This window comes from Rhizophagus irregularis, chromosome 5 (genome assembly GCF_026210795.1).
Source record: "Rhizophagus irregularis chromosome 5, complete sequence".
Classification (NCBI taxonomy): domain Eukaryota; kingdom Fungi; phylum Glomeromycota; class Glomeromycetes; order Glomerales; family Glomeraceae; genus Rhizophagus; species Rhizophagus irregularis.
The window spans coordinates 5,498,328-5,519,464 of NC_089433.1; the positions used below are offsets into that span (position 1 = coordinate 5,498,328).

General features: G+C 30.2%; 10 protein-coding genes across 11 annotated transcripts; 6 read left to right on the plus strand and 4 right to left on the minus strand.

The window, feature by feature from the left end:
• Window positions 1-544: 544 nt before the first annotated feature.
• On the plus strand, window positions 545-4,190 carry OCT59_025698 (uncharacterized protein; the record flags this gene model as incomplete). The annotated part of the gene is made up of 17 exons (XM_025312383.2): window positions 545-581; window positions 657-750; window positions 831-952; window positions 1,019-1,116; window positions 1,197-1,354; window positions 1,447-1,757; window positions 1,834-1,913; window positions 1,983-2,016; window positions 2,099-2,214; window positions 2,285-2,369; window positions 2,439-2,665; window positions 2,738-3,283; window positions 3,358-3,414; window positions 3,495-3,559; window positions 3,636-3,787; window positions 3,854-3,915; window positions 3,991-4,190. 17 exons carry the CDS (start codon window positions 545-547, stop codon window positions 4,042-4,044), a joined length of 2,298 nt encoding a protein of 765 aa, XP_025189582.1. The 3' UTR covers window positions 4,045-4,190.
• A 37-nt stretch (window positions 4,191-4,227) lies between these two features.
• Window positions 4,228-5,596, plus strand: OCT59_025699 (uncharacterized protein). Its single transcript, XM_025312382.2, has 5 exons — window positions 4,228-4,522; window positions 4,593-4,761; window positions 4,858-5,021; window positions 5,101-5,180; window positions 5,254-5,596. Exons 1-5 carry the CDS (start codon window positions 4,266-4,268, stop codon window positions 5,454-5,456), a joined length of 873 nt encoding a protein of 290 aa, XP_025189581.1. The 5' UTR covers window positions 4,228-4,265; the 3' UTR covers window positions 5,457-5,596.
• Window positions 5,597-5,696: 100 nt separating this feature from the next.
• Window positions 5,697-6,963, plus strand: OCT59_025700 (Nascent polypeptide-associated complex subunit beta). Its single transcript, XM_025331301.2, has 4 exons — window positions 5,697-5,790; window positions 5,876-5,932; window positions 6,004-6,177; window positions 6,262-6,963. Exons 2-4 carry the CDS (start codon window positions 5,887-5,889, stop codon window positions 6,618-6,620), a joined length of 579 nt encoding a protein of 192 aa, XP_025189580.1. The 5' UTR covers window positions 5,697-5,790; window positions 5,876-5,886; the 3' UTR covers window positions 6,621-6,963.
• Window positions 6,809-11,830, minus strand: OCT59_025701 (uncharacterized protein; the record flags this gene model as incomplete). Its single annotated transcript, XM_025312381.2, has 21 exons — window positions 6,809-7,085; window positions 7,171-7,418; window positions 7,497-7,517; window positions 7,591-7,774; window positions 7,848-7,977; window positions 8,044-8,130; window positions 8,196-8,279; window positions 8,360-8,506; window positions 8,599-8,763; window positions 8,832-8,896; window positions 8,976-9,084; window positions 9,175-9,404; window positions 9,469-9,677; window positions 9,755-9,820; window positions 9,893-9,932; window positions 10,009-10,238; window positions 10,306-10,716; window positions 10,790-11,060; window positions 11,137-11,204; window positions 11,273-11,471; window positions 11,531-11,830. 21 exons carry the CDS (start codon window positions 11,828-11,830, stop codon window positions 7,002-7,004), a joined length of 3,348 nt encoding a protein of 1,115 aa, XP_025189579.2. The 3' UTR covers window positions 6,809-7,001.
• A 165-nt stretch (window positions 11,831-11,995) lies between these two features.
• On the plus strand, window positions 11,996-12,554 carry OCT59_025702 (uncharacterized protein). The gene is made up of 2 exons (XM_025312379.2): window positions 11,996-12,301; window positions 12,374-12,554. The coding sequence occupies exons 1-2, from the start codon at window positions 12,037-12,039 to the stop codon at window positions 12,490-12,492; spliced, it is 384 nt and encodes a 127-aa protein (XP_025189577.1). The 5' UTR covers window positions 11,996-12,036; the 3' UTR covers window positions 12,493-12,554.
• OCT59_025703 (uncharacterized protein) lies at window positions 12,466-13,566 on the minus strand. Its single transcript, XM_066140412.1, has 3 exons — window positions 13,534-13,566; window positions 13,181-13,457; window positions 12,466-13,109 (listed from the first exon to the last, which is right to left on the minus strand). Exons 2-3 carry the CDS (start codon window positions 13,304-13,306, stop codon window positions 12,594-12,596), a joined length of 642 nt encoding a protein of 213 aa, XP_065992251.1. The 5' UTR covers window positions 13,307-13,457; window positions 13,534-13,566; the 3' UTR covers window positions 12,466-12,593.
• Window positions 13,567-13,784: 218 nt separating this feature from the next.
• OCT59_025704 (uncharacterized protein) lies at window positions 13,785-17,320 on the plus strand (the record flags this gene model as incomplete). Its single annotated transcript, XM_025312377.2, has 4 exons — window positions 13,785-14,329; window positions 14,394-14,934; window positions 15,003-15,459; window positions 15,529-17,320. The coding sequence occupies 4 exons, from the start codon at window positions 13,785-13,787 to the stop codon at window positions 17,223-17,225; spliced, it is 3,240 nt and encodes a 1,079-aa protein (XP_025189575.2). The 3' UTR covers window positions 17,226-17,320.
• A 126-nt stretch (window positions 17,321-17,446) lies between these two features.
• OCT59_025705 (uncharacterized protein) lies at window positions 17,447-18,086 on the minus strand (the record flags this gene model as incomplete). The annotated part of the gene is made up of 4 exons (XM_025312376.2): window positions 17,447-17,631; window positions 17,720-17,873; window positions 17,940-17,992; window positions 18,071-18,086. The coding sequence occupies 4 exons, from the start codon at window positions 18,084-18,086 to the stop codon at window positions 17,447-17,449; spliced, it is 408 nt and encodes a 135-aa protein (XP_025189574.1).
• Window positions 18,087-18,196: 110 nt separating this feature from the next.
• Window positions 18,197-19,637, plus strand: OCT59_025706 (proteasome core particle subunit beta 3). Its single transcript, XM_025312375.2, has 6 exons — window positions 18,197-18,263; window positions 18,340-18,524; window positions 18,613-18,720; window positions 18,789-19,058; window positions 19,124-19,166; window positions 19,248-19,637. The coding sequence occupies exons 1-6, from the start codon at window positions 18,261-18,263 to the stop codon at window positions 19,251-19,253; spliced, it is 615 nt and encodes a 204-aa protein (XP_025189573.1). The 5' UTR covers window positions 18,197-18,260; the 3' UTR covers window positions 19,254-19,637.
• Window positions 19,638-19,934: 297 nt separating this feature from the next.
• Window positions 19,935-21,049, minus strand: OCT59_025707 (uncharacterized protein). Of its 2 annotated transcripts, XM_025312374.2 has the most exons (6): window positions 20,914-21,044; window positions 20,787-20,821; window positions 20,652-20,710; window positions 20,501-20,574; window positions 20,298-20,421; window positions 19,935-20,187 (listed from the first exon to the last, which is right to left on the minus strand). In XM_025312374.2, the coding sequence occupies exons 1-6, from the start codon at window positions 20,920-20,922 to the stop codon at window positions 20,102-20,104; spliced, it is 387 nt and encodes a 128-aa protein (XP_025189572.1). In that variant the 5' UTR covers window positions 20,923-21,044; the 3' UTR covers window positions 19,935-20,101. The 2 variants fall into 2 exon arrangements, with proteins under 2 accessions (XP_025189572.1, XP_065992252.1); XM_066140439.1 differs by having other exon boundaries at window positions 19,935-20,421; window positions 20,914-21,049.
• Between the last annotated feature and the right edge of the window lie 88 nt (window positions 21,050-21,137).

Here is a 21,137-nt window from a genome sequence, read left to right on the forward strand (position 1 = left end):
TATAATTATTTAAATAATATTAATCGAATAGAATAATAGAATCGTTTATCGTTTTTCGCCTGTTAAAATAATTTACTTTTTAGTTTTGCAAATTGTAAGCGGTTTATGTTTATATATATTCTCTCAGTTCATCATTCCCAATTCCCAAATGTACTGTTAAACAGATTTAGACGCAGAAGTCTTATCAGTTATTGTTTCTATTAATGTAATAAGTTTTTTATCACGTTTCAGGTGGGCAACAATCATTTTAGATTTAGGTAAAATCGGTATAATTTATTTGATTTCTTCCATTAATTGTAGATTAGCGCTACCATAAATAAAAATTAGGGAGTTTACATAGTTGTGATTTCACTTACGCCGATTCAAAATTTCATGACGCCAAAGGCCGTAGATTGATATTTATAGTGAAATTTTGTGAAACCTTCATCAATTGTTTACATAATTTTTTTGAATGCTCAAGTACGTGTTCTCCTCCGTTCTTTTGTTGAATTTCAACTACTTAATGCTTACTACTCATTTGAAAAAGTTTTAAAACCTTTGTGTTATGAACGTCTTAAAATCTTTAGGCAAATTAATTTGGGGTAATTATGGGGGAATTTAGTGTTTGTTATAGCCATTGATCCATTAATTATAAAATAAATAAACATTTTATATAGGAAACCCTGATAACCCCGAACTCATAAAGATAACAAATGGAGAACTTTATCTTGTTAGACCAAATTTTAGTATAAAGGGAACCCGAGAGTGCATGTACGTGGTCTGATATTACGTTACGCGTTTATCATGGAATAAATCCTTATATTTATATTATGAATTCAATGATTTCTTAGTTTTCATACCGCTCAAGCTACTGTTCGACGTACCGGAACAGAATGGCAGTATCATATAGTGATCAGTAGGGTATTTGATGAAGGTGAAGAAGAGTTAGAGTTGCAAGATGAAGAAGAAGAACGTACGTGATCATTTTTATATTTCATTTTAGTTGAAAAGAATGACTAATTCTTTTATGATTGATTAGTCGAAGAAGAAAAGGTGTTCCTTATTGATGAATCTTTGAAGTTTCGTAAAGGACAAATTGAAGGATTGACCACATTTTCTTGGAGAGACTTATCCGGCGTAAGCATGACAGTATACTAATACTATATTTATGTATAAATATAATGCCTATTGATCTATAAGTCAATCTAATAAAATAGGATCCAGATGACTTATTCGAATTTGTTTGTGACATAAGTGTTACCGCGCATACTGTCAATGCTTTTGAATACACGGTATATAATTGTATGTTTGAACGTAAATATCGAAAATCTAGAGATGAAGCGACTGAACAGGATATTCAAAGTTTTATTTTCGAGTGGGTTTTATTTTTTTATTTTTTATTTATTTTTGTAGCTTATATAGCAAAATATAAATATCGCCAATTAATTATTAATTTATCCATTATAGCACAGAACTAAAAATAGATCAAAATGATAAATCGCCCCCGTCAACTCCGAAGAATAGGTCTAGTTTTAATAAATCATTTACTACACCGACATCTGCTAGTACTACTCCAATGAAAGCGCGAAACATAGAAAGTCCATCTACTCCCACAAAGACTAGCATCAAATTAGAACTTCCTGGTGGTAGTTCATCGAAAATGACTTCAATTATAGATGTTGATGTTGAATTACATGTTTTCGATCCGAATACTGCTACGTTCTTAACGCAATCACCTCTAGCAACAGCGAGTATATTGAAAGGGAATAATTACGAATGTATCCTTACCATCTTTGTTAGAAAAAAATTTTTTTTTTATATACATGATTCTTGACACATAAAATTTATTCACAGATTGGCTTAATATCGAGGATGATAATCAAAGGCATGTAACACAGAAAATAGAGCCAAGAATGAATCCTGTGTTCAATTCAGTAAGCATCTTTGGAGCTATCGAAGGTTTCATTGTTTGGATTGAACATTAACATTTTTTCTTTATTTAGACACAACATTGTCTTATATGGGTTTACTTCGATGGTAAATTTCTATCGTTTCAATATATTACACAGATTAATGTCAGAATATAATAAAATTAAACGCTAAGGATATTATTCTGTAGGATTGGATCTGGTCTATTCCTTTTTAATTAAATTTCAGAACTTAGATAACGAAACCAACTTCAAAAAAAAATTTACTTTAGCAATGTATGAAACTTTAAATGAAACGAAAGCCAAAGTTTGTATATCTTCAAATCTACGTAATTTATTGATGTTATTTAATGTCATTGACGTCCTACTTATATTAGGAAGAAGAACAAGAATATCTTATGAATGCTTATCTAGATGAAGATGTTGAAATGGTCGATGCTGATGAAGAGGACTCGGAAGAAGGTACTATGAATAATTACAATATATCATTCTTTTTTTCGGTTTTTATATCTATACTTCAAAACAAAATAGAAACAGGTTCCTCAGATGAAGACGACGATAACGATATTATTAACACTGAAAGTAAAGGAGACAATGTTAATACACAACTTTCTGTTGGGCAAAAGCTTGACAGATCCTTTATTCTTAAGGGCAATAAAATTGGTGTATTCAAACACACCGATGATGATAAGATAGAATTCACTAACAATATAGACAATATTTCTAAACCTCAGGGGAAGAAATTCAATCCTTCTAAGGTTATATTTCAATTGATTGTTTGAAATTGTATATTCATGAAGATATTTACGTATTACTTCTTTTTGTTGTAGATGATGTTGCATGAAGGAGATTCCAATATGATCCTGATGGATGAAAATGACGAACATAGCCTTTTCAAGATGGACCTAGAATATGGCAAAGTAGTAGAAGAATGGAAAGTTCACGACATAATACCCGTTGAGAATATTTTTCCTATAAATAAATTCGCCCAAACAACGGGAGAAAAATCAATTCTTGGTTTATCATATAATTCGATATATAGCATCGATCCTCGATTGCCAAATTTTAAATTGGTAAATGAGAAACGTCGGCAATATGTTACAAAAAATGATTTTATCAGTGGAGCTACTGACGCGAGTGGTCATATTGCCGTGGGGACTGAAAAAGGTGATATCAAACTATTTGATTCACTGGGAAAGATTGCAAAAACCAATTTGCCTGCCATGGGAAGTGCCATTAAAGGAATCGACGTGACTTCTGATGGTAAATGGTTGATTGCCACTACCGATAAATATTTACTGCTGATAAACACAGAAATTAAATCTGATCCTGAGGGCAGAACAGGATTTAAAAAAAGCTTTGCGAAAGACGAAAAGGTATTTTATTTTGTTAATTCAATATTCAAATAATAATGCAAATTTTATATAATTATTTATTCATTCTGTATTAGCCAAAGGCGAAAACACTTCAGTTGAAGCCAGAACATTTAACTATTATGGGACATGATGTAAGCATTCGATCTTGTGTGGCTTGTTCTATAATGCATGATGAGTTCTTTTACTCATATTTACTTTGAAAAATTTTAAGGTCAATTTCACACCTGCAAGATTTAATACCGGAGAACATGCGATGGAAAAAACTATTGTTACAAGGTAAAATATATTCTAAAAATTCTTGATTTCCATATAAATAATATAATGTAGGCATTTATAAGCTGTCACTTATTAGTACTGGACCATATGTTATCGCTTGGAATTTCCGACGCGTGAAACAAGGGAAATTGTTTGATTATCAAATCAAGCGTTACGATGATGATATAGTCGCAGACAACTTTAGGTTTGGACAAGATAAATCAATCGTCGTTACATTACCGCATGATGGTAAGTGAATTATTTAGTCATTATTTTACATTTTGATTATATTCATACTTAACATATGTTTTGTAGTTACCTTAACCAAAAAGACTCATTTATCAACTCCTACAAAATCAGCCCTTTCACCTTCAAAGGTATGTGTGTATATGTATTATTTACATTTGAGCTTAGTAATAATAATTAATTAAATGCAATTATAAATTTGTTAGAAATCTGCTTCAAGATCAAGAAATAATATTGCAAAATCACATGAAATTCATTAGCGTTACGATGAACTGATTCATTTGTATAATTACTATTTGTGTGATTATAGAATCTAATAATTTTTTAATATTAAATATGATATATTATTCAAGATTCTATTCAAATTATATAATAAATTAAATTTATGTATCGTTACACCAACTAAAAATCAATGCAATAGATCTGAAAATTTTTTTTTTTCATTATTTCAACGTCTTAAAATAAATTATTTGGAATAATCATGTCACTTCCTACTAATCCAACATTATGTGTTCTTGGCTGTGGAACTATGGGTAGAGCTATCTTATCCGGAATTTTAGATAGTTTAAATGTAGCGCCAGCTAACGAGCCACCAACTTTAATTCCAAAAAAATTTATTGCTTGCGTATCAGGAGAGGAGTCAGCACAGAGAATTAAAGAAGAATTTAATGATAAAATTACATTATTAGTTGGAAATAATGTTGAAGGTGTCAAAGAAGCTGATATTATATTATTATGGTAATTGTTTTTATCAAGTGAATTGACAGTAAATATAATTCGACTAATTTAATGCAAAATTTATGGATAGTACTAAACCTCAAGTTGTAAAAACTATCTTAACAGAGGAAGGAATGCAAAAATCGCTTGAGAACAAATTAATAATTAGTATTTTAGCTGGGGTAACAATAGATCAATTAAAAGAATGGGCTCCTTCTTCAACTCGTATTATTAGAGCAATGCCAAATACTCCATGCATGGTAATTTTAATTTTATTTTATTTTTATTTTACTTTGTAAATGATATGTGACCCTTTGTTAATTTCTTTTCGTTCTTCCCCTTAAACTATTATACAGATTAGAGAAGGTATGACAGTACTGAGTTGTCCTACAGATTGCAGTAAAGATGATAGATCATTTAGTATTTGGGTATTTTCTACATTGGGTAGAGCTAGAATCCTAGACGAAAAACATCTAGATGCTGTTACCGGTCTTTCGGGAAGTGGTCCTGCATTTGCATGGTTAGTCATTTATTAGTGATCCTTAAATATTTTAATATTTTAGTATCGGGTATATTTACTAATTTAATTTATTTTTAAGTGTTGTACTTGAAGCACTTGCAGATGGAGGAGTTATGATGGGCCTTCCACGTGAAGTTGGATTAGAATTAGCAGCTCAAGGTAATTTATTATTCCTTTCAACGTTTTACATCTTACACGGCACAATTTGTAACTTTCTATTTGTATTATTTAGCACTTCAAGGAGCAGCTCGTATGGTACTTAAAACTGGTAAGCATCCAGCCGAAATTAAAGATAGTGTGACTACACCGGGTGGGTGTACAATTGCTGGCTTACTTACAATGGAAGATGGTAAAATACGTTCTACACTTGCTAGAACTATACAAGAGGCTACACAAGTTGCTTCTACTTTAGGAAATATACAATCTAAGAAATAATTCCTTATTTGTTAACATATTTATTGATATTGATAAAATAATCTTAATGCTTAAATTTGCAAATATATATATGTTGCTTACCATAGAGAAATTTTAAAATTAATAATAAATACATAGTAGTAAAAATTTAGAATCTTTGCAATCTTTTTTAACTGTGTTGAGCGAATACTGCGGTCCGTGAAAATAGATGTACACGTGACATCTAATTTGATTATTATTTTTTTTTTTAAAGAAAAAAAGAATAAATCAGTTGTTCTCATCATCGGTTGCAATAAGTGGTTTTTTTTTTAAAAAAAAAAAAGTGGAGCATTTATCTTTTAAAAAAAATTAAAGGGTATTCAAAATCTAGAGTTTATTGTTATTTTTTTTTACTTTTTTTGCTTGAAATTATTTATTTATTTATTTATTTATTGTTATAGTATATATAATAATGAATCCGGAAAAACTTGCAAAATTGCAGTCTCAAGTTCGTATTGGTAAGTTAAATTAATACGATTAATTTATAATTTTTAAATCAATCGGTAATTTAATTAATTAATTAATATAGGTGGTAAGGGAACACCAAGACGCAAAGTTAAAAAAGTTTATAAAACCGCTACAAATGATGATAAAAAACTTCAAACTACACTGAAAAAACTTAATGTTCAATCTATTCCGTCAATTGAAGAAGTTAACATGTTTAAAGAAGATGGAAATGTCATTCATTTTACTACTCCAAAAGGTGTATATATATTCTAATTTATTGTTTTCTTTATTAATTAAAGATTGAACACTTATTCTTATTTATTATTATTTCGATAAAAAGTTCAAGCATCTATTCATGCAAATACTTTTGCTATCTACGGTCAGGGCGAAGATAAAGAACTTACTGAACTTGTACCGGGTATTTTGAATCAATTAGGACCTGATTCACTTGCTTCACTTCGTAAATTAGCCGAATCCTATCAACAATTAAATTTAGATTCTCAACGTGTACAATCCGAAAATACTGGCGATGATGATGATATTCCTGAATTAGTTGAGAATTTTGAAGCCGCTAGTGAACAGAAAAAAGAGGACGAAGTACCTGCGGCAGCATCTGCTAGTGGAAGTGGTACCGGTGGAACTGCTGATGCCACCACTACTGAAAAAACCGAAGATAAAAATGTTGAGGAGGTTGATTAAAGTCATGTTAAAAAAAGTTATATATATATATATAATAATGTTATTTTCAGGATGTTTTGAACGGTTTTTATGATGAAATATAAATATAATTAGCATCATTAGTGCATAAAACTATGTAGAAATTTATGTAGAAAGAAAAAATTGTGGATTTTTTTTCATTTATATTGTTTTGAAATGGTTTTTTTTTTAAATCAAATTTTAATGACTAATATATATAATATAAATATATAAAATATATATTATGGTTTAAATAGAGCATTGTAAATTGAGGGAAAAACTTACACCTTTAAATGAAACTCTTAATAAAACATATTTATTGTACATAATGTACATAAAAAGATTAATTAAATGAATTAAATGGTATATTATAATAGGTCATTCTTAAAAGTTTCTCTCCCCATAAAAATGTTCAATCATTTTCCGGACATTAGGCAAAGCAACATTATGAATTGGATGCGTGGAATTCTAGCAGGAATCAAAGTATATAAACACATTAGTAACTTAGTAAATAACACCCAGAGAATTTATGTAATAAAGTTTTAATATTTACAATTAAATTATTTGGATCTCCTAGTACAATTCGATTTGTAACATCATCTTTCCATAGTAATGATCTGGCTCCTGAATCTAAATCTTTTCCTTTCGCTCTTTCAAAATCATAAATTACATGATGTTGAGCAGTAGAAAGTCCACTAAGACAATAGCAAGTATGATAATGATCTGCACCACGCTTTGGCTTGTCAATCAATCCGCCCTTAGGACTTTGACAAGCGATTAAGATGTATTCTTGAAGTGCTTCTATATTATTTAATCACTGGTTATTATCGCTCTTGCCAAAACAAATAAAAAAAAAATTGAAAACGTCATTAAAATTACCTCTGTCAAATAATGATTGAGCTGAATTAAATCAATGAAAAGATTGTTAATATATTTTTAAACAAGTTTTCAATGAGGATTAATAAGCATGTACCAATATACTTCGAAACTTCGGAGTTACTTTGTTCCACATCTTTCTCGGGAAGATTCCTTGTCATTATCGCTTCCAATAAAGGAAACAAGCCACCAACCCAGAACGAATAACAACCATCAACTAATTTATTCGGTCGTCCTTGAAAACCACCTTCCAATTGCATTTGAAGAGAGGTTGCCCAACGCTAAAGTGAGTAAATACTTTAATATTTTTTTTTTGTGTGAATTCTTAACCTTTTACAATAAGAAATACATCACCAAAAGCAGCGGAATATCAAGTAAATCAGTTTTTCCCATAATTTCCATGGCAGCAAGGCCACAAAACGTGTATCCGCCATGTCCTTCAATTCCTGGTTCACCTCCAATTCCTCCATCATAATTTTGACATCTAATCGAAAATTAAAGGATTAGAGGATCACTTCAATAACCTTTAGACATCTTTAAACTGTGATACCGTTTAATCCATTCAGCAGTTCCTGCCGTCAGCTCTGGCGTAACCAAGTTTGTTAGCGTGGCCGCAGATAAGACACAATATGCCCCACTAGTAAATACTATAAATTAATAATAAACTAACGTTTTTAAATATATAAAATGCTAATTTCTTACCGCACATCAACTTCACCTCCCTCATGCATAACGAACGATCCATCTTCCCTTTTCAACTTAAGAAACCAATTATATAGGGTTTCCCTATATAACATAATAAATAATAAAAAATTTAAAATTATAAACTAAATGTAAACTTATTTTTGATTTTCAAAAATTTCGACCTGTCGATTAAATCATAAGCTTCTTTGGTTCCTATAGTCGCCAACGCGTTTACAGCTGCATATGTGGCAGCGGCATGTGATATCTGACCCGGACCTCCTCCAAACCCACCGGTGGGATTTTGTAACTTAGTAATAGTCGAAATACCTCTACAGGAATAAAAATAATAAATAAAATACATTCGTGACGCGAATTATCTCTTCAACAAAGTCATCAAAATGTAAATACTAAGATATGGTACTTTTTAACTAAATCTTGAGATAATTCATCACCAAGTATATCCAGAGAATATAACATCCAAAAACATAACCAAGGTTTACTAGCATCCAATGCCACAAGATAACTAGGCAATCCTTTTAGACCGTCTTTTACATATTTAATATGAGATCCTCTGTTAAGCTTAATTCTACAATATAATAATTAAAAAGTGTGGTTAAACGTAAATTCAAAATGAAATATTTTAACAATACTTACGTGTTTATCAATTTCTTGTCTCTTGCATCTTTGAACAATTCGTATACTGATACCTCAGTATCAGTCTAATATCGCGTATAAATTATTAAATAAACTTAAACTATAGTCGCGAGTGTCAAACAAAATCCTTTATGTTGAAAATACCTGAGCTTTTGAAGACTCGGTTGGAAGAGCATCGGTGTTAGTAAAAAGTTCTTCTAACTTACGAGAACCACTTAAAATTCCCATCGCATTACTTATTAAATGTAAAGAACTATTAACAATCCATGCACAATATATAATATTTAAATCATGTGATTTATATTTTGTTTATTTTTGCTTATTATTGTAATTGATATATTACATAATCAAATCAATACATAGCTCCGATAATTGATCATTACTTGTTATATTAAGACCCTTCTCGTTTGCTAGATGTAATAAACATATAAAACAAAACGACACTGAAATATCTTTCATTTTTTTTTGAGGGTAGATCTTTTTAAGATTGTTAATTACTCTTGTAAATTTCAGTTCTTTTGATTTATTTTCGATTGAAAGTCTTTTTGATAATCTCATTTCATTTTCTTGGGGCTATAAAATTTGGAGATTTGTTAAATCCAATCACATTAATAATTATAATTGAAAATCTACTTACACAGTCAGTACAGTCAGTACAGTCGGTTAATGTTTTCCATATGTTTTCTTTCAATTTTTTAACATCGATCCTTTTCGCTGTCTTTGCGTATTTGATAAACTCAGGTTTATTCCTCTTTGTCTGAGCTACCAAATTATCTCCAAATTCACCTTCTTCTAATTGGTCGTCATATTCATCATTATAAAAGGTGTCTCCTCCCATATAATTCGCTAAATTTTATCGGTTAAATGATTAGGAAATTATCTTTTTTATTTTTTTATTTTTTTAAACGAACAATAGTACTTACTAAAATCTGGAAAAGACGTTTCTACTGGATCATTAGAATAATTAGTTTTGTCAGCCCAGAAATTCCCTACATAATAAACGTAAAAATTTTATTAATTTATTAAATTTATACCAAATAATTTATACAAAAAGTGCTTACTATCGTCAAGTTGCGCTTCATATCGACGTTTCGAGTTTAACTACGATAAAGAGCAAAGCGTATATCATATCTTAAAATTATTGGGAAACATAATAAGTAAGTAGATTAATAATTACCATGAATTGAGGTTTTAAGAATAAGTTAAGTAAATTTTTAGACGAAAAATGCATATCCTCAGGAAGTAGATGACTATGTGATACTCTCTCTGCTAATTTAGGCGCATTTATTATACTTCCCCCAGAAGAAAAAATGATTCGCTCATCCAAATCTTCCGAATCAATAAAATTAATAGAAACTGGTTCTTTCTTCTTCTTTTCTCTTGTCCCTCCCTCCATTTCTGTAGGCCCTTTAAAAGAAACAAAGTTATTTTAGTCTCACTAAAAAAAGAATAGTAACTTAGGAAATTTAATTACTTTTATTAACTTTCTTTAACTTCCAGTGTTCAGGACCAGCCCAATTACGCAAAAATGCAGAGTCGAAGTAAGAAAACAATTCGTTTTCGTTACTGATCATGGCCATAACATAATCCTTTTCCGTTAATCGTACATTTGGATTTATGTTTTCTTCATCGAATACTTCCGAGACATCATTGTTTGTATCTAAGTTATCACCTAAGATATCATTAATATTGATATTGGCATCGTCATAGTCGTTGTCATTGTCATTTACAAATAAGTCAGGATAATTAACGCCTTCAGTTTCAGTCGATTCAGTCGAAGCATAAGCAAAGTCCAGTACATTATCTCCTGAAAATTTGAAATTTCTCAATGAAGGACAAATCTCCTTATTAAATATTTGATGAAGTCCAAAGATATACCTTGTTGCTATAAAGTGTAATTCGTTAATAATATTACCTGATTAATGACTTATTGCTCGAATAATTAAATATATACTTACAGCGAAGTTTGAAAATTTCAATTTTTGGTTCATTGTCTTCTGTATCTATTCTATTGTCGTTATCCTCATCCGGTATAGCATCGCTTGAATCAAATATTATTTTACCATCCGTATCAACTGACAAATGATTTAACAATAAACCCTGTGCACCACCTTCATCAAAATCTGCAGAAGTCTTTTTAAAAAGAGGATCAATTGAAAATTCCAAGTCAAATTTCTTTATAGTTAATGAATTATAATCTTTGACCAGTGTCGTTTCCGATCTTGTATTCTACAGATAAAAATATTTCAAATTATTAATATGTTATATTTAATTTTATAGCTACTTATATTATATTATTATTAACCCTTTTACGAGTATGCCTTTCAGGATCAGCATCTTCACTATCTCTATCGTCGTCTTCATTGTTATCCCCTTCAAAATTTATGAGCAATTAAGAAATTTTAAGATTTAAATTAAAGATGCAAAAAAAAATGACTAACTGGAGTTACTGGCTAATCCACTCAAAAGTTTCCCTGTTTCAGTTGCGACAGAATCAACACGTAACGTATAGATCTTTACGCATCCATCCAAAGTACATGAAGCCTTTTGAAAATTTATTGAATCTCCCTCTTTTAATAATGACATTTCATGAAAGTAGTCAATTAAAGCAAGCTTCCAGCTATTGCTAGCATTGATTTTCTAGTAAAAAAATTTCTGTGTCAGATAAATTTACGCGAAATGATATAAAGATAACATACATTATCCGTTGCCAGTTTCATCCATTCCTCAAAATTGATATACATTTGTTCGGTGGGTATTATAGGCATGGGAGCGACGACTTCCAAAGGTCTAGGCGCGTTTCTTTCGAAGGCTCTAACAGGAGAAACATTACTTCCCAAAAAATTTGTTGGGCTCCGCATTGAGTTTGCAGCAGATTTTCTACGAGACCGGATTTCAGAAGCGTCGTCATTCAAGGGAATATTCGTATCTTTGACATTTTTTAACGAAGATCCGAATGAATGACGACGTTTTGGTGTATCAAAAGATGTAATAGGCATGTTCAATCGTTTATAATATAAGGAATGATACGTTCTGGATATTTGATATTTCGTATTTTGTATTTTGAAATTAAAAAAACGCGTTTGTGTTGTGACGCAATTACCTAAAAGGTGAGTTCACGTGACTACACTAAATTTGTAATTTCGTCAAAAATCACGTGGAGTGAAAGATAAACTTTCCTCATTTCTTTATCTAGATTTAAGAAATGCTATCTGAAGCTACTACTCCACGTTTTCAAGTTCATACTTATAGTCATTTATTTCTTTCACAACAAATACATTTTCAACTGACAATCCTTCAAGATTCCGTGTTTATATGGATTGGTTCCGAAGGAAACGAAATACTAGGAAATTTGGCGATTGCCATGCCTTCACCTTTACGGAATAATAGTTCTACTTCGTCGTCATCGGGAACAACTGTACTATCAAATGACGTGGATGAAACTTCTAAGCAGCTTGGACAAAGACTTGGTAATAATTATTAAAAATTAAATCTTATTTATTATTTATATTTTTTGAGATACTAAACTATTTTTCGTTTAGCTACTAAGTTTAATAAACAATTCTTTGTCAGCATCAATTTACCCCCAAGCACAGATCAAATGATGCTTTCTTTTGTTGAAAAGAAAGTTCTTGCTATAATAAAGGGATTCTTTTCATGATTTATTAAATTTAATATATTATCTTAAAAAAAAATTAAATTATGAAAATTTAATTAAATTTTGTTAATCATGTAAATAGTAAATAATAAATTACACTATAATCAACATTTTTTTTTCCTAATATTTCTTGTATTAGATTGGCTTGCAAGCTTTCTTTTCTTAAAAGTAACTTTACCCGAATCATTATCCTTTAAAATGTCTTCGGGTATTTGATCATCCAATGGAAATGTTTTTTCGACTACTTTAAAATTCCTCAAATCATCTGGATCTTCATCTTCCTCATCGTCTTGAAGAATTGCTTCTTGAGATGTTGATGTATTGTTTCCTTGATCGGTCTCTAATGCATTGTTTACTGGAGGAGCAGGTGGAGGAGCAGGTGGGGGAGTTACGGGTCTCCACTCTCCTATAACAGCTTCAGTCCCATCAGCACTTTTACCACTTTTACTTAATTCTGCTAACTCGGTATAATTTGTCGTTGAACCTGCATATATAACATCATGTTCACTGAATGAACTTATAACGGGCGGAGCATTTGTATTACTAGTAGATTTTAATGAAGCAATTGAAGCTCCCGGAACTTCAAGTATGATATCTTTTTTATATTGTTTCATTGCTGCCTAATCATAGAAAAAATTTTTAATGTTAATATATTATTCTCGAGGAAAGGCAAAGATTGAAAAATTACTACCCTTTCAATTCTTTCTAATTCTCGTCTAGTTTTTTCTTCTTCTTTGCGATTTTCATGATCTTTACGACGAATATTACGTAAAAATTTTTCAACATTTTCTTTATGTTTTTTGCCTTGTTCATGCATTGTACGGCTCTAAAAAATATGAAATATATAAATAATTAAAATATTATAGAATAAATCTTACATCGAAACAATTCTTACGGGCTTATTGTCCGCAATATAAATGCGGCAATATTGGCACCAATGCTTTTGTTGTGATACCCAGTACTCTGACCTGTAAAGAAAAACATTAAATTATCAATAATAAAATCAATACCATACAGTTGTAAACTCATAAACTCATAACTTACATTTTTTGAAATTAAATTTTCAGGAATTAAAACGATTAGAACGACCTTATGTCTCTTTCCTTTTGATTGACTAATTAATGTGGTACAGCTGATTCATATTCGTCACGTCACTATTTGTCATCGGTGTGGCTTGGCTTAAAACAACGCGTGACGTAATATACAACCAAAATATTCTTATTATTCACATATTCACATATTAAAATATTAATATCTAATATCTTTTGTCAAAACCCTTCTTTGAATAGTATAGAATGGACCGAAAACAAATTGTTAGCACAACCCAACCCGAGCCGGTTAATAGTAAAGAATATATATCAAATGAACAAAAACTTATACCAGAGTTCTCTTCATTTGAACATCAAAAAGAGAATATATTACCAATAAAGCAAGGTAGAAGTGCCGCTACCTTATCTCAGATATTTTCAAGTGAACCTTCCACGCGTAATGCAGAACTTCAAGTTGGCAATAATAAGTTTAATGCAGAGCTTGAAAATCTTGATGAACTTGATGATCCCTTTGACGTGTATGATCGTTACATAAAATGGACAATGGAGAATTATCCGCAAGCATTTGGTCCTCATTCAAGAGTATGTCAACTTCTGGAGATCGCATCAAATAAGTTTGTAAATGATGCTCGATATAAAAACGATCCTAGATATTTAAGATGCTGGCTACAATATTCGAAACATGTTGGAAAACATAAAGAACTTTTCGCATTCTTGAAATCTAATGGAATTGGCTTAGACCTGGCCACTTTTTATGAAGAATATGCTGAGATAATGGAAACGATGAAATGGTAAGATATTGTTCTTTATAATTTAAAAATTGATAAAGACTAAAAATATTAATAAAAATGAAAGCTATAAAGAAGCAAACGAAATCTATGAAACGGGAATAAGCCGTGGAGCACAACCGCTTGAACGTCTGAATAAACGCTACAAACAATTTTTAACGCGTATGACGTTAATGGATGTAAACCTTAACACTAATACTGTAGCAATACCAACACCACCAATACCGCAACAATTGAATCTAAATTCACGAACAATTCTTGGCTCTAAATCTTCCTCATCTTCTACCCGATCACAGCCAATGAATGTTTTCCATCAAAGGAACCCTACTTCATATACTGTCTCCGACATTGAAAATGCAAGTTCACAAATTAGCACTTCCGACAACAATGAAAAATTAAATATCTTCTACGATCCTAATGGCGAAATAGGGAATTCTGCTTTGTCATCCACAAATAGTAAAACTTCAATATGGAATAGTTACGGAACTTATTTGTCTAGGAAAAAAGAAGATATTCAAGAAGCAGAACAATGGAAAGGCGTAACTTTGCCTCAAAATAAAAAGGTTCACGCCCCGATGGCGGCCAAGCTTGAAATTTATCACGATAAGGTATACAGAAAAATCATACGTCAATACCTTGTTCTGTTAATTTTACGTTTATACTGGTTTTTTTTTAGTCAATTGAATGTAGTTCAAATTCGTCAACAAATATTCGTCAAGCTACTGAACAAGTTGAAATACAGTCATTGAATAATAAAAACAATTGTTTGACGGAAGCTCTTAAAAAGTTAGTGGATATACAGAATAAACATGAAATATCTTCGGATATAGCTCAAACAAAGTCAAGTCAGTTTTCGCAGAATGAAAATAGTAACAAACCACAGCCTACATCTTCGGTTTCTCAAGAGAAAAAACAAGCTAAACGATACGAATTAGGGCCGAAAGAAAAATGTTGTGTAAAAATCGATAATTTTTATGGTGAAAATGGCGAAGAAATTTCCTTTGAAGAAAAGAGAGCTAAAACTTTGGGGTATCTTGAAAGTAATTACAGTGAAAAGGTCGAAGAGAAGTTAGGAAAAAGAGAAAGTAAGGTTACGGAATTCAGTGTACCAATTCACGAGACAAGTCCAATACGTAGGTTTTAAATTATTTACTCTTTGCAATTGATATGTTTCTAATCCAATTTCTTACGGCAAATCTTAGCTTCATATATAGAAAAAATTGAGAAAAAGCCATCCCCCACGATATGTACAAGGGCTGCTTTATCAGACATAATAGAAATGTTTACTTTTACTCAACCGTTAAAAGACCTCCAAAATAATGATGATGATGATGAAAAGAAGACTTCAAATTCCAATGTATATCAAACAACACAATCTGGTTATCATCAAACCCCTTCAAGGACGAACGGATGTAAGGTAAATGATCAAGAAAATGATGTAAACAGTACATCACTAGATTTAATTAACCGTGAAAATAAAGCGAAGTTCTTTGACCCTATGACGCCAATACAAGAAACAAGTCGTGAGTATAAGACTACTCCATTTTATACATCCGAAGAATTTAATATTATGAATGTAAGATCTTTTATAAATACACCCAGAGTCGATGATATTAAGCTTGATTTGGCATCTCCAATGAAATTAACAGCAGTAGATCACGAATCGAACATGCTAGAACCTCCTGCTTTTCCAAAGCTTTCGAATCCATGTAATCCAATTGATCCCAAAGTTATTGAACAAATTTTAGCCGCTTTACAACCTCCATTAAATCATTATAAAGGATTTTATGACGCTCGAAAACAGACTTGCAATAATGGATCAAAAATAGAGAAACTTGCACGTTGCTGGGACACACAAGGCCGACGATGTACAAATGTTTCAGTAAACATTGAAGAACCCGTTACATTCTTTAATGATTCATTTCTTATACGCCAAAAAATCGGAGAAGGCGGATTTGGCAAAGTCTATCTCGTTTTGGACACAGAAGATTATGCAGTTAACCAAAACGAAAAGAAATCATCACGTGCATTAAAGAGTGAAACACCTTCAAGTGCCTTGGAGTTTTACATTATACGTAAACTGCAAGAAAGAATCAACTCCCCAACTATTGATTCTATTATTTCTGTACATTCATTGTATTATTACAAGAATGAAAGTTATATGGTGATGGAATTTGTTCATCAAGGAACGATTTTGGATGCCGTTAATCGAGCTAAAAGGGAGAATACACAGTTAGACGAACTTTTGGTATTTTTCTTTACAATAGAACTATTGAAAACAATTGAGTCGATTCACGAAGCAGGAATAATACACGGTGATATCAAAGCTGATAACTGCCTGTTGAGATTAGAACCGGTAGAAGAGTGGGATATACAATATGATCCATCCGGTGCGAATGGATGGTCAAAGAAAGGAATCAAAATAATTGATTTTGGGCGTTCTATTGATGTGACTTTATTTCCAGACGATATGAAATTTATCGCTGAGTGGGTGACTGATGATCAAGATTGCGTTGAAATGCGTGAAGGTAGGCCTTGGAAATGGCAGGCTGATTATTATGGATTGGCTGGTATAGTACACTGCATGCTGCATAATCGATATATGCAAATTACTCCAGTATTAGTAGAAACAAATACTTTTATATCTGGACCAGCGACAATGGCAGTGAAGAAATATAAACCAATACTTTCATTTAAACGATATTGGCAAGGAGAGCTTTGGCAAAAATTATTTGATTTGTTGTTGAATCCTTTATTGGTGACGAAAGATGGTCAAATGCCAATTACACAGCAATTAAAAAATATTCGTGAGGAATTTGAACAGCATCTAATACAGAATTGCGAAAAAAATGGAAAAAGTTTAATTGGAATGTTGAAGAAATTAGAAAGGAATCGGTAAAATGAATTTTAGTAATGCACATAATGTATATTTCATTTTTGAATATTGTCAAATATCAAATGATAGTTTATTCACTAAATTATTAATAAATTTAATTAATCCAACAACAAAACAAAAAAATGATAAACCAGTGGATTAAAATTATAGTCTTTGATTAAAGCATGATAAATTCCCCCTTGATAGCCTGGTTTTGCTGATACAGTAACAAGTAATTAAAGTAATTATTCATCAAATTCAAATTCTTTATTAACACCAGTGATATTATATAAATCATTAGCAGTAATTCCACGTAATTCGAATCCTTTCATTTTTTTAATTTCGCCAGTTTCTAATTTTTCTAATTCCGTAGTTTTTTGTTTTATTGTATCTCTTAATGAAGAAATTTCTTTTTCAAGGTTCTTTTGATCTATTTATATTTCACAAGACAGAATTATTCGTTATATTCAGATTATGCTACAAAAGAATTGTAAAAAAAGAGCATAATAACCTTTTACCTTTTTCTATATATGTTTTTACATTATCTTTTTCCAGCTTAACAAAGAAGTCTCCCAGATTTACCCATACATTTTTTTGAGAATTTAAAGGTTCTTTTTTAAGTTTAGCTAACGCTTCTCTATTAGTGTTTCTTGTTCTATCATAATCTATAGCCTTGAACAAAAAATTTGTAATTAGGCAATTGTAACTAAGTTTAAAATGAAGCACATTTTAAATTACCAATTGCTTGTTTGTTAAAATATCTTCAGCTAAGCGCTCGCGCTCAGTAAGAACTAAATTGTAACAAATCTATTTAACCATAACGTTTAATAATAAAATAAAAAGAAATTGAATAACAATTATATAAATACTTGGAATATATTCCATTGTATTAATTGTATTTAAGATCAAAAAAAGTGAAGATAAATTGCTATCTGAAAAAAAAAACGTAATCCATATACGTAGTACTGATATGCATATCAAAGATTTTTTTTTTTGACATTTGCATTTGCACTATAACTTAACCTATTAACCTGTTCTTTTTGAAATATTTTAGTCACCATGGTAAATGATTCTATTAAAACTTTAAATATAAGCTGGACTTTCTTTTTAACGAAATGTACTATTTTGTATATTATAGTCGATTATGGAATATAATGGTGGGGCGATAGTCGCAATGGCCGGAAAGAATTGTGTTGCTATTGGATCTGATAAACGCCTTGGTGTTCAATTGATGACTGTGTCAACTGAATTTCCAAAAGTATTTCCCGCAACAGATAAAACTTTTATAGGACTTCCTGGTCTAGCTACTGATATTCGAACTTTGTAAATAATATTCACATTTCAGTTCATTACGTTTCAATTTCTTAGTAATATATTTATATAAAAACATATTTTTTTTTACTTTTAATAGATCAGAAAGATTTCGTTTTAAAATCAATATGTATAAATTAAGTGAAGAACGCGAAATTGAACCACGTACATTAGCACATATGGTATCCTCAACATTGTACGAAAGAAGGTAGCCATCCAAAAATTCTTAATATTTTTAAATATCAAAGAGGTTAACTTTCTCTTATTTTAAAATAGGTTTGGTCCATATTTTGTCGAGCCAATAATTGCCGGACTTGACAAAAATAATCAACCATTTATTTGTGGAATGGACTTGATAGGGTGTATTAACTTTGCAAAAGATTTTGTAGTAGGTGGATCAACTACAGATAGTTTATTTGGAGTATGCGAATCTTTATGGGAACCTGATTTAGAACCTGAAGATTTATTTGAAACTATTTCGCAATCTTTATTGAATGCTGTTGATAGGGATAGTTTGGCTGGTTGGGGTGCTGTTGTCCATGTAGTGTATGTATTTAAAACAATAGAGTAATTTTGAAGTCATGAATACTAAAGTAATTTTTTATTCATAGAACTCCTGAGAGGGTAATCACTCGTACTCTCAAAACTCGTATGGTAAGTAGATCTCATATTAACATTATATATTTCTTTTATTATGTATTCTTAATTAATTTATTTTAATTTATTTTATTTTAGGATTAAAAAATTTTCATTCTTTGAATAAATAGAAAATGACATATTCCATTATGTATTTTCAAATTTTCGGGGCAATTGAAATATTAAATTCACGATATTAAAAACATATGTAAAGTTTATGATAAATAAAAAGATCACAATGTTTTATCGCGTTTAAAAAAATCACACTCCGGTCAATTCCCGTTCCATTAGTAATATTTTTTAAAGTCATCCGATATATCAAGAAATCTGATATATCAAGAACAAATTTAATATATTATATAACTCTGTTATACCAAGATTTTACTTATGTACATCGAATTTCATTCATGTGAGCGCTTCCGATTATTAAGAGACTAGCCTAGGTATAGAAAATGATAAATAAAAATTTCGCGAGGTTTTGATCTTTTTATTTAGAATAGTTTTGAATTGTTTATATTTTTTAATTTTTTTGCTACTTGAAATCAAATAATTATTACAAAAAAGTAAAATTTTATACTAAGATTGAATGAAGTTGTGGATGATCTTTATATAGAAATCAGTTATCATTGTAACACAATCTTAGATCTACACTTGGGTCGGATATCTTTCATAATGTAAGTAAACTGGTTTAAAACTTATTGCTATAGTGATTACTAGTTTTGTTTTTTTTAGAACACTCATATGGATTATTATCAAGCAAAAAAATCTTTAAATAAAAGGGTAAATTTTGAACTTTAATAGTATAAAAATTATTAATGCAATTTATTGATTTGTTCCTAGTAAATAATAAATAAAAGGGGTATTGTTTACATATATAATACATTGTATATATATAAAAGTTTATCCCGTATGTAATTTGTAAAATTTAACTAGCTGTTAATACATAAATTACTTTAAACAATGACCTGTCTTTCTGATAATGCCGAAGCAATTATATCTGTGACTTCTTTTAGTTCATTTCCAAGATCCAATAATACTCCTTAATATGATTATAGTCCGTTCGAAACAGAATTTAATTTAATTTTATTAAAATATTTTTTTTTTAAAAAAAAACAAAAAAGAATTTTATATACAAAACAATCTTCTCACCAGTATTAGACCCCGAATCAGCTACCAAAGTAGTTATCAAAGGCGTATGATTAAATTGTACAATTTGAAAAAGGCCAAATAAACTCACTATTGATTTATTCTTCTTCAAACCTAATTTTGATGCCTTAAAGATAATTAAGAAAAAGTAAATTAAATTTGCTTCTGACTTATTAAAGAATATGCTATAATAAATAAATCCTTACCTGATCACTTACTACAGAAAATGTTGTTGATAACGCTGGTTCAAGAACTCTCGGTGATACATCATTTGATACAGCTATTTAAATTTTAAAAAAAAGGTTATTTGTTATAGTTTTGTAAGAAAAAATAATAGAGGAAAGGAACAACAAGCACATTTTATTAATATAACGCCATCTCCGTCCGTGACGGTTACAGCTTTCAAACCGTCTATTCTATTGAAATAAGAGAATAATTTTGTTAAAAAAATTTTCAAATGGAAAAAATAAAGATAATACGAGAAAAACTTGCCTAGTTAATAACTTATTAAAATAAGTTTGTAATTCCTTTAAGACAATATATATATTTATTTAAAAGCGTCAAGTATTATAAAAGAAACCACAAATTACACGATATTCACAATAAAAATTGTAAATACCTCACCCATTCTTTCGTTTCTTCTTTGGAATTAAAACGTGTAAATTTTATTTAATGTATTGAATATCGTAATTGAGGATGGTGAAGAATAATTTTTATAATTTTTAAAATGCTATGAAAGAACGCCAACTTCGTAAAAAATTGATCAAATATTACATAATGTACATAATGTTGAACGTCATTACCATAAATCGAAACTAAAAAATCGAACACGTTTTTATCTAA

Bases quoted from the DNA above. Each gene is read 5' to 3' on its own strand.
- OCT59_025699 (XM_025312382.2), top strand. From the start codon at position 4,266: ATGTCACTTCCTACTAATCCAACATTATGTGTTCTTGGCTGTGGAACT. The intron at 5,022-5,100 runs GTTAGTCATTTA...TTTATTTTTAAG, and splicing joins AGTGGTCCTGCATTTGCATG to TGTTGTACTTGAAGCACTTG. The intron at 5,181-5,253 runs GTAATTTATTAT...TGTATTATTTAG, and splicing joins ATTAGAATTAGCAGCTCAAG to CACTTCAAGGAGCAGCTCGT.
- OCT59_025700 (XM_025331301.2), top strand. From the start codon at position 5,887: ATGAATCCGGAAAAACTTGCAAAATTGCAGTCTCAAGTTCGTATTG. The intron at 5,933-6,003 runs GTAAGTTAAATT...TAATTAATATAG, and splicing joins GCAGTCTCAAGTTCGTATTG to GTGGTAAGGGAACACCAAGA. The intron at 6,178-6,261 runs GTGTATATATAT...TTCGATAAAAAG, and splicing joins TCATTTTACTACTCCAAAAG to TTCAAGCATCTATTCATGCA.
- OCT59_025702 (XM_025312379.2), top strand. From the start codon at position 12,037: ATGCTATCTGAAGCTACTACTCCACGTTTTCAAGTTCATACTTATAGT. The intron at 12,302-12,373 runs GTAATAATTATT...TTTTTCGTTTAG, and splicing joins GCAGCTTGGACAAAGACTTG to CTACTAAGTTTAATAAACAA.
- OCT59_025703 (XM_066140412.1), bottom strand. From the start codon at position 13,306: ATGCATGAACAAGGCAAAAAACATAAAGAAAATGTTGAAAAATTTTTA. The intron at 13,110-13,180 runs GTAGTAATTTTT...TTCTATGATTAG, and splicing joins AATTAGAAAGAATTGAAAGG to GCAGCAATGAAACAATATAA.
- OCT59_025706 (XM_025312375.2), top strand. The intron at 18,721-18,788 runs GTAGCCATCCAA...ATTTTAAAATAG, and splicing joins TCAACATTGTACGAAAGAAG to GTTTGGTCCATATTTTGTCG. The intron at 19,059-19,123 runs GTATGTATTTAA...TTTTATTCATAG, and splicing joins GGTGCTGTTGTCCATGTAGT to AACTCCTGAGAGGGTAATCA.
- OCT59_025707 (XM_025312374.2), bottom strand. The intron at 20,422-20,500 runs GTAAGGATTTAT...ATTATCTTTAAG, and splicing joins TTTCTGTAGTAAGTGATCAG to GCATCAAAATTAGGTTTGAA. The intron at 20,188-20,297 runs GTGAGAAGATTG...AATCATATTAAG, and splicing joins TGATTCGGGGTCTAATACTG to GAGTATTATTGGATCTTGGA.